A 17,128-nucleotide genomic window follows, 5' to 3' on the forward strand; every position below is an offset into this window, starting at 1 on the left:
TCTTTGTGAGTGAACTGCTTAAGCTCTGTTCCTTGCATTAACCTTTTTGGCCAATAGCAAAACATGCAAATGACTTTAAATGATAAAAAGTATGTAAGTGTGTAAAAGGACTTTAGAAATGAAAAAAGCTGCTCCTTTCCTTGTGCACAAAGTGTGCAACTCTTTGAGAAACCAAACTATTTGTTATGCAGTAAAGTAAGTCTTTTCCCTTTCTCTTCAAATTTAAAATTGTACCCTGCCTTGTTATATTCCTGACTAATATAAATATTACCTTTAAATTATAATGACTCACTTAACTCCCTATCTTTATATTGTTGTCTATTTTACCAATGAAACTGTTAAGTTCCGTGTTGCTCTGTTTGGCAGAAGAAAAAAAACGAAGGCTGAAAATGGTTAGGTGAAGGACTCTATCAATTAACTGTATGGCTTGGTCCCTTCTTTCCTACTTTTCTTTTCGTTTCAAAATAAATTTGAAGTTTCTAGCTCTGGGAAGGCATCATGGAGTTGACTGCCATTTGGGTAATTTCAGGTGATCCTCGCAAAATTTAAGTAGCTCTTCTTCCAAAGACATCAACATTTTTTCTCATTCTAGGCGTAGTTTGGCATTATGAGTCCTCCATTGAAGCTCTTCAAAAATCAGAAATACTATGAACTGAAACAGGAATGCATCAAAGATGGTCAGCTTTTCTGTGATCCAACCTTTCTGCCTGAGAATGATTCTCTTTTTTACAACCGACTGCTTCCAGGCAAAGTGATATGGAAACGGCCCCAGGTAATATTCTCAGTGTTTTTCCCTTTCTGTCTCCTTGATCGTCCTCATCAAAACTGTGTTTGATCCATTCCATTACGTGGGAGTACTGCATAGGCCAATTTGGAAGTAAACCTCTCTATCTTTATTTCTTTGTGTTCCTTTATGTCTCTGTCTCTGTCTTTGTCACCCTCTCCCTGTTTCTGTTTACCTCTGTTTTCTTTCTGTTTCTCTGCCTCTGTCTCTCTCTGTGTCTCTGTCCTGTCTCTGTTTCTATCTCTCATATTTTCTCCATTTCTTTTTCTAGCTGTATGGAAGTGTAACTGACAATTCAAAGTTAAATATATTTATCAGGTAAGACATGATGTTTTGGTGTACATAGACATAGTGAAATGATTATCACAATCAATCCAATTAACGTATCCATCAATTCACACAGAAATAACTTTACAAAAAGGAAGTTTCATGGATCTGTGTTCTGGGCTTTAGCTTGAGTAGAACAGAATTTTAGTCAAATTTTTCAGATTAATAATTTTAATGAAGAACAACAACAGAAAAAGAGATATATGATTCTTATTTGATTTTGGAAATTCATTTAGGTAAATATGGTAATTTCAAAAGCCATACTCTTGTCTCTTTACTACGTTACTAAGCAATTTAAAAGTAATCTCACACTACTGAGGAGAAAAATTCCTTATAAAGTAAGCATAAATGCAAGTTCTTGAGGCTTCTCAAAACTCCTAAGACAATCGATAGTATTTAATGAATTACCACTCTATGCCTTATAACAGGACCACCTCAGTCACTAACTCAGTGCTTCCCTTATTTAACAAGCCATGTAGTACTAAAGACTGAACCTAGATGTTATTGATCATGAAGGTGCATTCCCCCACCTTATTTTTATTTTCAGATAGAGGCTTGTTAACTTGCTCAGGCTGGCCTTGAATGTGTGATCCTCCTGTCTCAGCTTCCTCAGTAGCTGGACTACAGGGGTGCTCTACAGCAATTATCAGGTTTTATTTGCAGTTTCCACACTTTGAACTCCTAAAAGGTGCACCAAGAGCTACTTTAGTTTGTGCTAGTTGCCACCAGGTGGTGCCAAGATACATGAACTACATTAAGTGTTTTATTTTCTGAGCCACTCAAAGGACCTATCTTAGTATTCCTTCACAAATAGTGATAGCTATTGAGAGTGTGAGACTGGGGACTTCGCTGCAGCTCACAGGTAGAGAGTATCTCAGCATGGGCAAAGCCCTGGCTTCGATCCCTACAAAAATAAATGAATAGAGAAGGAAAATGGAAAAGAAATTGTGAGACTAAGAGAACTTCTTTCCTTCAGTTCTGTGTCCCCACTTGTTGACATCTTTACAGATCATTTTGTTGGCCTACAATAAAATCTGAAAACAGTAGAATTCGTTAGCTATTATTCAGGTATGCACAAAGCAAGACATTTTTCTTTTAAGAATACATTGAGAAAGTTGAGATTTTTGTCTGGGAGCCACTCTTATGAATGGATGGTCATAGTGAAGGGTATCATCGTATTATGATACTTGAATATAACAGAAAGGACATCAGCAGGGTAGAAGTAGCTGAAAAGGAACAGGGAATCAAAAGGTGAGAGACGTAAGTTTACTGGCAAGTGTCTTTGTGGAATCAGGCAGACTTGAACACATTTGTAGGGTAAAGGCCAGACAGTAAAGAAGAGACAAGAAGAGATTGAAGATGAAAGAGAAGGAAGTAAGGAGAACCTGGGGGAAGTGTGAGGAGATCTTGTGAACAACACCGCTGCAGGTCATTGTAAAGCCATTCTCCACATGTGAGCCAAGCAGAATGTGCTTCCTGTGCTGGCCCTCTTTAACCCCTCTCTTAGCTCAGCCCTTTGTTCTTTACCTTTATTATCAAAATTCTGTGGATTTAAACCTCGATGGATTAACAGGAGTGGAAAAAAACTTAATAACAAAGACCATAGTCTATTTAACCTCTGAGCTAAGCAATACCCATTCTAGGGTGAGGCAAGGAGGGGAGTGAAAGGAAAGGGTAGAAAAAGGAATTGACATTAGTGGCAGGGCTGCAGTGGGTCAGATACTGTGTCTTCAGTTTCCTTCCTTTTTATTTTCATTTTTCATTATTTCATTTCATCCTTATAATCACCACCTAGCAAGGTAAGTAGGTTAAAATTATTTTAATGTGACTCTTTGGTCCTGGTTTAAATATAGCAGTAGATATGCACATTTTATTGTTGATGAATAGGAGTCTCTGAGAGAAGGTAAGGAATTGCTCAGGGTCAAACTACTAACAAGCTAAAAATTGAATCTAGATTTTACTCCGAAACCCATGTAAGTTTTTGTTCTTTTATGTTGTCATGAAAGAGAAATACAGTTGTTTAGGTTTTTGTTTCTGTTTCTGTCTCTGTCACTCTGTCTCTGTCTCTTTGTCTCTTGTCTTACCTCTGTCTTTCTGTCTCTGTCTCTGTCTCTCTGTCTCTGTCTCTGTCTGTCTTTGTCTGTCTCTCTCTCTTTGTCTCTCTCTCTCTGTCTCTCTCTGTTTCTCTCTCTCTCTCCTTCTTTCCCTCCCTCTCTCAGCAAAAATAGGTAGATTCGTTCTTGTTAGTTCTTACATTCTGCCTTACTGTGTGAATGTTGTACCTCTCTACATTAGTCTATACTCTCCTCTTGGAGAGCACTGTGTGAGCTTAATCATAGTCTTATTGAGATCCCATGGAGAGTCATTTGAGAAATGTTTGCCATAAATCTGCTGTATGGTAGCCTCTGTGCAAGTGACAGATGTGGCCTGCAGTGAGGCCTTCACATTCTAGTTAAGAAGATAGGTATGGAGCTATGAAAAAGTTAAATAATAAATAAACGTTGGATATATGAAATGCTATTATGTGACATTCATACAGTAAATCACTTAGTATTTTTACAGAAGGGGAGACTCTCATATATTGGAATGCTTGGGTAAGGGGCCTTTCGTGGGAAGGAGAAAAGGCAAATTCTGCACCACTATCTGAGTCTCTTCCAAAACTGTGGAATCCTTTCCAGCTAGAATGGAGGCCAAGACTGTGGTCAAAAACCACGTCAAAGTTCTCTGGCCTCTCATCAGCAAAGCTAGGAGACAGTAGTGGGCCTCACTGAGTTGGCTCAGGAAGACCAAATGGGTTGTTGCCTTCCTGTACTTCAGTGAAAGGTTGAGATCTTGGTTTGTAGGAGAATATGTCCCTTGGCACAACCCATAGCATAACCCTCATCCACGGCAAGTTTCTGAAGTTTACAAAACAGAAGCATAAGCAACCTGATATTTTCTGTCTCTTTCCTCTCCTATTGAAAGCTGCAGCCTTCATATGTCTGACTATCCAGGAGCAACACTGAGTGGAGTGGGCTTGACTCTAGGAAGCCCCTGGCACACCTTCATCTGGAAAGAGCAAGTTCTCCTCCTTTTCAGATGTTACTTTCTTGCTCTCTTTCGAGGGGCCTCTTTAGATGGACAGCGATTGTGTGAGCAGTTGTTCAGTGGTTAATCATCTGTCAATACCTCAAGACAAAAATCTTTCTCCTTAGCTCTTCTAGTGCTTCAGTGAGCCCAGCTATTGTTCCAGCTCTCAAGTCACACAGGTATATTGCCTCAGATCATGTGCTCCTGGGCTTCTCTGTTCTTGTGAGGCCTTAATATGTGAAGTCTTTATAAATTGTAAGGTCTGTTGTACTGTTAGCAATGTCACTGGAAGATAGCATATAGGCTCCTTAAGGCAATTTCTCACACTTTCTCTTTCAGCTTTTTCCAGCCACTCTGGCTTTTTTCCTGATTGATTCATATTTACCTACAATAGTGTCTCAGAATCCGATGCATCTAATCCCTGATTGGAATGGAACAATCTTTGTGGGAATGTTTCCTGCCAGCCATTAGAAGGGGAGAGGGGCATCTGCATAAGATCTTCGGTCAAATCTCCTGGTCAAGTTTTGAATTCAGCGTCTTCCCATTGCCATTGTCCAATTTTCCTTTGAGGAATACCCTCCCTTAGTATCATTTCACTACACTGTTTGAGGGCAGGTGATAAGACACTGGATTAAAACATGCTCATAGCAAATAAGGAGAAATGTTGATGACACGAACCAGCAGAAGCAGAATATACAGACTTAGAAATGATAAAAAAGAAACACTTTTCTTTTTGTGCTAATATGGGCTTCCATCTACTAGCTGAATGAAACAATTCAATGTAGGAGTTTGGACACTGACTATTCATTTCTTTTTCCCCCAGATATGAGGTCCTTCCATAGATGCAGTCCTACAGGTTTTCTAATGTTTACATAATCTAAGAGAACTTAATAGGCCTATATTGTGTCTTATTTATTTTAAATTTTTCATTTAAAACTTTTTAATTTAATGTACAATTATAAACCATAAAATTCTCATTATAAGTGTATAGAAAAATTATTTTTTGTAAATTAGAAACATTACTAGAACTTAGCTTTAGAATATTTGCATCACCCTAGGAAAATGTCCATGTACATTTTTTCAGTGACTAAACAATTATATAGTTGGTTGTCAAAACTGGAAGTGGAAGTTGAATTTAAGATCTTATTTTGAGGCTCCATACTGAATTTTTCTTAGAAGGATTAGGAAGAGAATGCTTTGTTGGTGACAAAATACTCAAGCAGAAATTAAAATTCCAGTAGAGAAGATAGACACCTTCAGGCACTGATGCAACATTGGTCTTCAGGTTCACAGAAAACATATTTGGAAATGAATACCTTTTCTTGGTATAAGAAATGACTACTTGTACCATCCCACATTGCCCTCAGTTCTCAATTGGCAGTGTGCAAATTAGCCCCTAAGCTTCCTCAAACTACTGAAACCCTAGGTGCAGTTATAATGTATCTGATACAGGGATGGCCTTATTCTTATTTCCCTATTACTGCTAGGTTGTATGTAGTACTTCTGAAAGTGTCTTCAAACTCTAAGACGCTGGATTTCTGGGCAGTTTCATTTTACTATTGCTCCTGAGGTTTGTCCTGGATCTTAGTTAATTGTCAGAAAACTTCACCTGGTGAAAATTTGGATGTGGTTGATGTGAAGGGAACTATGTAGACTAAGCTGTTTAGGATTGTCATCTCCTCCAAAGGTCTCTGGGAAGGGGAAAAGGTGAAGATAATTGAGAGGTTTTTCGATGGTTAGCTAAGAGAATATATTTCTTAGAGGAGTTGCTTTGCTTACAGAAGATTTTGGCTCAAGTCAGCAGGTATATGGAGGCTGTTCCAGTTTTACTCATGCTGTTCAGCTTCCTAGTTGTGTGTGTTTTGCCCTAAGAAATTATTTTGCCTTGAAAACCAGTGCAGTTCACGGATCACTTCAACTCTGCCAACACAGCTGGGAGCCATTAGAGGCTCAGTATCCCCTCCCCAACACACACTCCCAAGCCACCCAAATGTGGATATGTGAGCTGTGACCTAGCCATCAGCCTCACTCTAGTACTGCAGCACAGACCAGACTGAAATGTCCCATCTGTACTCTATGTCTTAGCTTTGAGTTACAGAAAAATTTCTCCAACCTTTCTTCCTTAACCCAACAGAATATCTAGGGCATCCAAAACTAGAGCAAAAGTCTATTAATACCCTTTTCAGTATTTCCCAGTAATCACCAAAATGTCCATGAATTGTTAGAATTTATGTTGGTTCATTATGTTTATGATTTCTAACTCTTGTGGCTTATCTGGTCTTTTAATGCCTTACTTTGTTTGAGTTGTAGAGGATATGGCTTAATAAGGATTTGTTTCCTATCATAGTGCTTACATGTACAAGGTTGATCCATATTCAGTGGATTAAACTAAAATCAGTGCCTATTAGTGATATTTAGGTTGGAGCCAAAAGCTAAGAACATCTTCCAAAAAATAGAGGGCTAATAAAAGAGGCATACAACACTGAAAGGGACAACTGAAGGGGTCAGTAGCACCTTTGAGCCTGGGAAGCTGCACAACATTGCCATTTATGTGGGGGCCGTTGGTAAGCCAAAATGAAAAGAGATGACCTGGATAAGATCTTGAGATTCAGTTATGAATCTGAAAGGTATGAAGAATCAATAAGTTTAGCCCTAGATGTCCTACTGACTAGATATATAACCAGAGTGGCAAGTTATTTCTCTTCTCTAAGCCTACATTCTCTCTGTAAAATGAAGAGGTTAACCAGATAGTCTCTAAATTTCTTCTGATGTTGACATTCTATGAATCTTATTATGTTTTAAAATTAATTGTTAAATAGATATGTTTTACAAAGAATGATCATTACATATACGTGATAGAATGTGTATATTTATGATATAAGATAAACACATCTAATTCAGGCTCATGGGAGACTAATCATTTAGTCTTTCAATTTGAGCTCTGCTTATATTTCTTTTTCTTATTTATGTGACCTTTTATGTATTAGGTAGAAGTTGACATGTAAAAAGTATTAGCCTGGAACCCTGGTATGAAACAAGCCTTGTAAAACATTAAGACACTGTAAAGTAACTCCCACCTATGGTAACTACATTAAACTAGAAAATAATTTGCCTTATGAATGTAAAAGCATAATTTTCACATATTAATATTTACTTTATTATTTTCATGGTAGGAAACTATGGAATATATCATGTAGATTAAAGAAATTGCTATATAACTTTATATCATACTCCAGACAATGATAAGTTATGACCTAGGGTGGAAAACTATACTTAATTTCATTTTATAAAAATCAAAAACTCAAAGAGAAGGGAAGGAATATCAGGATCTGACTGATCCAACATACTTACTCTATGATCAGTAAGTAAAAGAAAAAAGAAGCCAGGCATTTTATAATTAAAAAAATGTCTTGAAAGATAGTCGTGATGTGACATCAGACATGCATCTTAAATAAAAATAGACCAGGAAATTCAAAGCTGACAATGCATTTAACCATCTCCTTTTGGCCAAGGTTTGTCTAATTAATCTTCAGTTTGAACTTGTCCCTGCCCAGAATGCCTTTTTCTTTCCAGAGTTATTTTGGCTTTTAAAGAATATATGGAATGTTTCATTCTGTAGACCAGACCATTCATCAAGGAGAATTATGTCCATTAAAACAGAGTTGAGGACTAGAAAAATATAGCTGTCTCTATTTAATAATATTAAAAGAGTGTATGTTTAGATTTTCTTTCCATTTAAGACTAGGATTTATTTCTGCTGGGTAAGCAAAATGTTAAGGTACTGGCCAAGGGCCTCCTCCACAAAACTTTCTTCATCTATCAAGACTTTATTTGTATTTCCTGCCTTTGAAATCTGCAAGTTCTCATTCCCTGAGTCACACAATCGTATTTTCAGTTATATGGTGTATTCATGCTATTAGCCACACCTGTCTACCTGTGATGCTTTGGCCTAACTGTAGTCAACTGGATATTTACCATCACTGTGATATTTATTATATGACCAAAGCTACTTTGGTGACCATTCCTCTATGGGCATTGCTTATACTTGAAATCAGTTTCACTGTTCCTTCATCACATTTTGTTATAATTATATAATTTGGGTCACATTTTTCCTACTCACAGTGGAAATGGCACAGCTAATCATATATTAAGATAGAGACATATGGATATACACTTCAAACAGATACTGCTGTCTTGTTTGCCTACGTCCTTCTGGAAGATACACTATGGGCAGAGTGTTGAAATGCTCCTAGGCACAGTCTATTAACACCTGCTATTAATCCTTCAGTCATCTACATTCATACAAGGCTGAAAGGTCTAGTTGCCACTGAAACTGCTGTTGCCTTTGCTTTGTGTTAGAAAGGAGCTCCTACAAAGTTTTTTCATTAATTTCCCTAAAGAGAAGGAAACACTAATGTTCACCTCCAGCCAATTTTTTTTTACTTAGATCCAATTACCCTTCCAAGCACAGATGTTTTAGAAAATTCATGCTGACAAAATAGGATCAGAATGAAATATTCTAACCTTTGCTTCTTTTCTTTCTCAGTTCACTGCTGTGGTAAATGTCTTCCTATCCCAAATGATAAGGGCTCTTCCAGCAACACATGTCATACTGTACTATTGCAACATCTCTTTTCTATTCTCTAGCCATTTCCACACATGATCCTTTCCTGTAGTTAGTTATCTTTCAACGCTAAACCCATTTCCCCTATGAGGTCTGTCCTGCTTAGCTCAGTTCACAATAACTCTTTGGAAGCTCTTCTCAGACTCTTACATAACCAATAATTGTATCTGTAGGACATCTGCGATGACCCCCGTCTGATTGTTGGCAACATCAGCAACCACCAGCTGATCCAGGGCAGACTGGGGCACAGTTCGATGATTCCTGCATTTTCCTGTTTGGCTGTTCATGAGTCTCTCTGGACAAAGGTATTATCCCTTTTGCAGGACTTTCTTCAGCTTTCAGCTTCTTGTCTCCTTTAATAACCTTGAGAAAAATGAGCTCATAAATTTCTTAGACTGTTCTATTTTTTGAATTTGCAGGTATTAACCAGTGATTTGCCACTATTTCATTATAAGAAATTGCACAACCACAGCCAAGAGAAATTTACAACCATCACCTACATACCAACATTGATTCTATTAACATTTTACTCTATTTTCTTTTTTTCCCCATAATTTTATTTACTCTATTTTCTTTGTCAGTGGATCTTTTATTGTCATTTTCAGTGCTTTAACTTAGTGCTCCATTCTGTGTAGCTGCTGAGGTGTAAAACCACTAAGGAGCCGGGAAATGACCAACACATGCATAACAGAAAAGTGAAAATGATGGCAACAGATCCTTGAAAAAGTTCTAATAAATAGTAGTACAAAAATTCCTTAACATTTATCTAGAATTTAAGGCAACAATATACTAATGTGATTTGGGACAGTTTTAGAATATTAATGTCAATAAATATAGAAAAGAATTTCCTAAATAAAATTTATTCATTGAAGTGTGAATAAAATCTATAGTCTGTATTGTTCACACAAAATTTCTAGAATGAACAATTTTAACACACTTCACCAGGCCTTGTACTTTTATTGGTTCTACCTTTCTAAATGCCTTGTTTATGTTTCTAAATGCCTTGCTATGCAATCATGAATATATTTGTGTAGTCCTTTTCTCATCATCTAGTTTATGGGTTATATGTAGGAAATATTCAACCCCTGACTGGCTATCCCAGTGCTATTCAGGGCAGATGTGGCAATATCATCCTCAGCAAAAATGAACCAGGGAAAAAGAAAAAAAAATGAACCGGGGAAGCAGAAGCTGTAGGAAAAAATGCCCTACCTATGACTTTTCAACCTCTATCCAAATCAGGTGTATTTAGTATTTTTCTTTTGTTATATGGTTTTTCAAGGAGTTTGCTATAATCTCAATATATGAATATGGTCTATTGAATAACATGTGATTAAATGATTTTACCTGTTCAGGCAATTCCCAACCACAGGGAACAGGAATGGGATTCTCGAAAAGCAGATAAATATGCTGGAATATTTCGCTTTCGTTTCTGGCATTTTGGAGAGTGGACAGAGGTGGTGATTGATGACTTGCTGCCAACCATCAATGGCGATCTGGTCTTCTCCTTCTCCACTTCCATGAATGAATTTTGGAATGCTTTACTGGAAAAAGCATATGCAAAGTAAGGGGGATTGGCTATTCTGTGGTCAGGGTGCATAAGGAAAAGAAAATTACATTTGTTCTTGGGAACTCATTCTTTCTTAACTCAAGTGCAGTTGTTAAATTAGATTGGACCCCAGTCAGATGTAAGGCATAAAGGATATAAAGAGAGAAGTCAGTCATTTTCACTTCTCCTAGGTCTCCTAGGTTTCTAATCTGTAGATCACATGTAATTATCATCTCCTCTTTTTCCTTGTCTAATATCTTCTTATGAAAATAAGTGTCTGCATGGGCTAGCCTTAACCAATACAACTTAAGCTTAGAAAGCTCTGACTATAATCTCAAAATATCTCACTTTTAATATCTAGAGAAAGGACAGCTGGGAAAGACTAAGCAAGGACTATTTTAATTTTTGGGAACATGATGTCCTTGGCCTTGAAAAATAATTTTACAAAGATAATATTGTATGCTTCCCCTCAGGCTTCTGGGTTGTTATGAGGCCCTAGATGGTTTGACCACCAGTGATATCATTGTGGACTTCACGGGCACATTGGCGGAAACTGTTGACATGAAGAAGGGGAGATATACTGAACTTGTTGAGGAGAAGTACAAGCTGTTTGGAGAACTGTACAAAACATTCACCAAAGCTGGTCTGATCTGCTGCTCCATTGAGGTTTGTAGTCACCAAAATAACCACTCAGTGCTTACTTCTGGCAGAAAAGATGCAAAATTTAGTAGGGAACACTGCCCTTAACCTGGAGATGCATGAAATGCCATTAATGGAACTTTAGATGTTAACCTATGTTAACATCCTGGCAAGGACACTGAGAGGCTTTAATTTTTTATCCTTTTGAACAAGGCCAATGTAGCATTCAAGATGGTATAAATCACCAGTAGTAAATTATTCCTCTTGTCATAGCTCCTGGATGTTGATGTTATGCAGTGGTTGCTCAAGGAATGAATCTATGAAACCAAATTCTATTATTACATTTCCTATCAATGTATTACAGGGGGTAGTTTGAGTCTGAGTTGCTTAAGTGAGTTGCTATATTGTATTTTTTATTTCCTCTCCTGCAATTGTTTCTGTGATGGGTTAGTTTTCAGGATCAAATTTCTGGCTCTGGGGCTGGGGAGATAGCTCTGCGGTCTAAGCACCTGCCAGGCAAGTACAAGGACCTGGGTTTGATCCCCAGTACTTCACGGCATGCAGGCCCCACCCTGACTGCCCTGTGTGGCCCCTGAAACTGTGCATGGTGGGTGTGCCTATAATCCCAGTGCTGGGGAGGCTCAGACAGGAGGATCACTATGAGTCCAAGCTGTGTAGTGAGACCTTGTACCAAAGAAAAAGAGAAAGAAAGAAAGAAAGGAAAGGAAAGAGAAGAGAAAAGAAGAAAAGAAAAGAAAAAAGATTCTGTCTCTATGGGAGCACTAGCTTCAACCAGGCTGGGATAATCCGATCAAGGAAGAAGCACAGTCAGGATTTCGGTCTCCTGCTTCCTGTACACTTACATATCTTTCTTTGTTCTCAGGCTCCCAATCAGGAGGAACAAGAAGTTGAAACTGATTGGGGTCTACTAAAGGGTCATACCTACACCATGACTGATATTCGCAAGATTCGTCTTGGAGAGAGACTTGTGGAAGTCTTCAGTGCTGAGAAGCTGTACATGGTTCGCCTGAGGAATCCTATGGGAAGACAGGAATGGAGTGGCCCCTGGAGTGAAATGTGAGTGACATTCTGCCTTCATTGCTACATCTCCAAAGTTATGTAGTTCTCCCAAACCCATCCCTCGACACTGCTAGTGGGCACTCAATGCTCAGTGACATCTGTGAGCTCTTGTCAGGCATGGGGTCTGCAACAAAGTCAGAGGTAAGACAAAGCAGACCTAATCTCATATATTCTGTTATTTTGACAGCCTGTTCACCACAAGAAGTCAATTGTAAATACTATGGCTTATTTTTTTGTTCTTTATTTGCCTTTAGTTCTGAAGAGTGGCAGCAGCTGACTTTAGAAGATCGCAAGAACCTGGGACTTGTTATGTGTGATGATGCAGAGTTTTGGTGAGAAGAGGTTTACTACATTAAGGGATTTGGGGTTCTTAACAGGAAATGTAAGAGATAAGTATGAAATAATACCTTTATTTCTTTCCTCTACTCTTTCCACTCAGGATGAGCCTGGAAGACTTTTGCCGCAACTTTCACAAATTGAATGTCTGTCGCAATGTGAATAATCCTGTTTTCGGCCACAAGGAGCTGGAATCGGTGCTGGGATGCTGGACTGTGGATGATGATCCTCTAATGAACCGTTCTGGAGGCTGCTATAACAACCGTGATACTTTCTTGCAGAATCCTCAGGTTTGAGTCAAATGATTTTCCTTTTCCCCAAGGTAGTTCAGCCAATAGGAACCTAAGCTTCTCCTGGAATGCTCTCTGGAGTATTTTTTCTTTAGCATCAAGTCTTCCATTTACAGACATGGTGGAATACTCATCATCTAGAATCCCTAGTGATTGGCTCAGAGCAGTCAGAGCCAGCTCTTTCTGGAGAGACATAGCTTGGCAACATTGTCAAATCTCAGTTATCTTATCTGCTGCCTGTCTTTATCCAAGGCAGTTTCTTCCTTGAAGTTTAAGCTGGATCACCTGAAGTGGGAGTGCTAACTCAGATCTTTGTTGGCCGTTTTCCTTTAGTACATCTTCACTGTGCCTGAGGATGGACACAAGGTTATCATGTCACTGCAACAGAAGGAAACGCGCACTTACCGCAGAGTGAGAAGACCTGACAATTACATCATTGGCTTTGAGCTCTTCAAAGTAAGAATTGCTATTTAGAAGAAAGACAATGAAGGCAAACAGAGTCAAAAATAGGATGGGTTAGAGTAAATGGAGTTAGGCAAGACTCAGAAATAAAGAAGGCCGAAGAAGGAGGACCCTTCAACACAAAAAACTATGAATTGAACAGAATGAAATATTTTATCTCTTTCATTTGTAGGTGGAGATAAACCGCAAATTCCGCCTCCACCACCTCTACATCCAGGAGCGCGCTGGGACTTCCACCTATATTGACTCTCGGACCGTGTTTCTGAGCAAGTACCTGAAGAAGGGAAATTATGTGCTTGTTCCTACCATGTTCCAACATGGCCGCACAAGTGAATTTCTCCTGAGAATCTACTCTGAAGTGCCCGTTCAGCTCAGGTTCAGTATTCTTCAATCTCCTGTTTTCTTCCCTGCCTCTTAAACCTTTGCCTCATTTCTCCCTACATATAAACTCAGTGGGATGAACTGCTCAAGTCAGACCTAATTAATTGAAATGATGGTGGCTGCAACATAGTTTTTCTCAAGTGTGGTTATTGGGAATTCCTTAGAGTAGGTCTGAGTTTTAGAGTTCTGAGCTGTCACTTAAGGAGAACAGGCTTATAGCCTAAGCTCTTCACTCATGTTTTGTCTTGTATTCTCTGGCTGACCCTGTCTTTTCTTAAAGAGCTGGTCTCTGTTTTGTGTTCTTTATGTTGAATCAGAAAAGTACCTTTTTTGGGGCTGGTGAGATGGCTCAGTGGTCTGAGGCACCTACTTAGAACAAGCTTAGCAAAAAAAGCACAGGGACCATGGTTCAATCCCCCAGCACCACATGCCAGCCAGCCCCACCCCCTGGCGGGCTGAGCTGGCCACACACACACACACACACACACACACACACATAAATAAATAAATAAAAAAAGAAAAGTACCTTTTTTACCAGAACCTTGCCTTGTCATTATTTGCTGGTCCTTAAAAAATGGTGAAATGGAACAAATATAAGCCATATCTGAGGAGGAATAGGCTCAGTCACTCAGAGCGTCGTGGTTTTCAGCAAAGATGTCTGCTTTGATGAACCTTTCACATCAAAGTATGTTTATCATCAGATTACATGTGGTTTTACTGTTCTAGGGAACTGACTATGGACATGCCCAAGATGTCCTGCTGGAACTTGGCACGTGGCTACCCCAAAGTAGTTACCCAGATCACAGTTCACAGTGCTGAGGGCCTGGAGAAGAAACATGACAATGAAAGTAAGAATTGGAGGGATTTCTGGAAAAGAAACAGTTTCATATATTACATGGATGATTAGAAAAGATGATAAAAAATTACTCTTTCCCATGGTACTTTTAGTGTAGAAAAGTCAAAATAGATGTCAATCATGAAAGAAAACGGGACATAAACTTCTTTGTGCAAGATCTATGTAGTGCGTATTTTTATATTCCTATATGACATAAAGAAAAAGAAAAGGAAGAAGAAATGAAAATGTTAGATTCTAGGTCATTCTAGTGCTTAGGTGTTATGCTGAAAGTCCCAAGTTTGACTTCAGAAGATAGTTTCTTGCCTACCCAGAAAAGGAACATTAACCACCGTGTTTAAAAATTATCACTTTGTTCCAGTTGTAAACCCGTATTTGATCATTAAGTGTGGAAAGGAGGAAGTTCGTTCACCTGTTCACAAGAATACTGTAAATGCCATTTTCGACACCCAGGCCATTTTCTACAGAAGGACTACTGACATTCCTATTATAGTCCAGGTAAAAATGTGCCCATGGGTCTTGGGAGGGCTCATATGCTCTACCAGATACTAGATTATCTCAAGTACCTCACAGATGTTTAAGTTGCAGAACAAAGGTTATTATGGGCTTCCCCCCCCTTGTATTTAAAAAAATGTTTCCCACCAAGCACAGACACTTGACTTGCTTATTCATCTCCAGCCTAAATCTCTGTAGTAGATTTACTCTATAGTAGGCAGAAGCCCACAGGCCTACAAGTACATTTGTTAATATGCATAGTGTAAAATTTCACGAGATGGAAGAATACATTTCTGAAGACTCTTGCTTTGGTAGGTGAGGATGGACCACTGAGGTCTTACCATCAAATTCTAGATGTCTCGGGGAAGGGTCCATTTCACAGAAAGTTGCTCCTTTTCACCCCCTTGATTTCTTTCTACAGGTTTGGAACAGACAAACATTCTTTGACCAGTTCTTGGGGCAGGTTACTCTGGATGCTGATCCCAGTGACTGCCGTGAGCTGAAGTCTCTCTACCTGCGTAAAAAGGGTGGTCCAAATGCCAGCGTCTCGCAAGGCCTCATCACCTTCCAGATTATTTCCAGTGATGATCTCACTGAGCTCTAGATCTTCAATTGCAGAGAATCCTGACAGAATTTATCATCCTTTTATTTTATGTCAGGTGCCAAGATTTATAATTATTGAAAGAAATTCACAATAACTTTACTCTTTCTGATAATTTCCCATACCTCCTGATCCAAGTAGCAGCAGTAGCTACATAACCTATATACCTCCAGCAGATGGGCAGGGGGAGGTGACAGTCCTATCTAGAGATCATATACACATTTGCCAAGAAAAGATCTTTGGGGATTCCGGAGGTGAGATTCAGGCAGGACAGTAATGAGAGCCTGGACACTTTACAGGTGTCTTCGTTGTTTTCAGTTGTCTGATATGTCTTTCCTGTAGGACATGTTGAGGAAGGAGGAGGGATGATCGAGGCCAAGCCGGTCTAGCCTGACAACCCAGCTCCTGCAGACTTTCCAGTAGCATTTTATCCAGCAGCCAAAAAAAAAGCTGACTTTAAGGTTCCCACCCTTACTATCACCACCACGACCACCACCACCACGACCACCATCACTACCACCACCACCACCCTCACCACCACCACCTTCACCACCACAGCTATCCTCACCACCTCCGGAAAGTATAGTCCTGCCCTCATCCAAGTCACCCCCCACAGTAAGTTTTACATTCATGTTGAGCAAGCTTCCTAGGTGCTTAATCAAGAACTGGGGTTCAATGAGGCCTACACAGTGAAAAGAGCCTGAGCTTGAGCTCAACAGAAGCCAGCTGTACATCATAAGAGGGAATAGTGCAAGAAGCTGCAGTGGGAGACAAAGCCTCAGTCCCCCACCACCCACACACAGCTACACTCACACATATGCATGCGGGAGTGCACAAACTACCATTCAGGCAGGTCAGTGGGCAAAAATGAGAGCAAGTGAAGTATCACACACTCTGAAAAGCTGAGCAGATCCAATCAAGCATAGTATAGCCAGTTTGGGGTCCCTGACTGCAATGTGAAACCTCTTGCTGCTGCTAAGTTTACAAATAAGCCCCCTGTCCTGCGCCTCCTAATATAGGTACTGAAGGTCCCACGGGGGTGTTTGTTTGCCCTCTGTTTTCTAGTACTTCTACAAAATTTTCTCTAGAGTCGGTCATTAGAGAATGTTCTTTCATCTTCACCTATCAATAGTTTACCCTTCAGGGCTCAGCATAAATACCACCTCCTTCATGAAACCCTCCCTACTCCCATCTCAAACACCACCTCTAGCAATATTTTAATGCTTCTGTAATGATGAAAAACCAATGTAGCTGTAGTAGTTAATCTAGCCTGATATGCATTCATTTTAAAAAATATATTTGGTAATTTTTTTCACTTCACTCATTTTCTATGATATTTTCTGGTCTATGTAACTTCCACAGTGCCTTCACCAAACTGCCTTAATGTAAACCAAATCACAATAAAGTTTATATTCAAAAATTAACCAGTCTTGATTTGAATTGATGGCACAGAAGAGTTGGCAAAAATGACCATCTGTTGAGACATATGTTAGAGTTGCATTAAGTGCATGGGGAAGAACTTCATAAAACTTGAGACCACGTAGAAGTCTGATGAATTTAGAGAAATTGGCTGTGCTCTGATGGTATAGTCGTCTCGGTGGTTAGGTGGCTGAAAGAACTGAGAGGGGTTGCCTTTCATTA

At 39.2% G+C, this 17,128-nt stretch overlaps 1 protein-coding gene across 1 annotated transcript; it reads left to right on the forward strand.

The window, feature by feature from the left end:
- The first annotated feature begins 590 nt into the window (after positions 1-590).
- Capn6 (calpain 6) lies at positions 591-16,881 on the forward strand. Its single transcript, XM_023699927.1, has 12 exons — positions 591-772; positions 8,978-9,109; positions 10,157-10,365; positions 10,824-11,016; positions 11,873-12,066; positions 12,324-12,401; positions 12,509-12,695; positions 13,029-13,151; positions 13,330-13,532; positions 14,265-14,386; positions 14,753-14,889; positions 15,308-16,881. The coding sequence occupies exons 1-12, from the start codon at positions 608-610 to the stop codon at positions 15,488-15,490; spliced, it is 1,926 nt and encodes a 641-aa protein (XP_023555695.1). The 5' UTR covers positions 591-607; the 3' UTR covers positions 15,491-16,881.
- The last annotated feature ends 247 nt before the right edge of the window (positions 16,882-17,128 follow it).

This window comes from Octodon degus, unplaced genomic scaffold, assembly GCF_000260255.1.
Source record: "Octodon degus isolate 3935 unplaced genomic scaffold, OctDeg1.0 scaffold00117, whole genome shotgun sequence".
NCBI lineage: Eukaryota > Metazoa > Chordata > Mammalia > Rodentia > Octodontidae > Octodon > Octodon degus.

Excerpts from the sequence above, each read along its gene's own strand:
- Capn6 (XM_023699927.1), top strand. The coding sequence starts at position 608 with ATGAGTCCTCCATTGAAGCTCTTCAAAAATCAGAAATACTATGAACTG. Across the intron at positions 9,110-10,156 it reads ATGAGTCTCTCTGGACAAAG|GCAATTCCCAACCACAGGGA; the intron begins GTATTATCCCTT and ends TTACCTGTTCAG. Across the intron at positions 12,402-12,508 it reads TGTGATGATGCAGAGTTTTG|GATGAGCCTGGAAGACTTTT; the intron begins GTGAGAAGAGGT and ends CTTTCCACTCAG.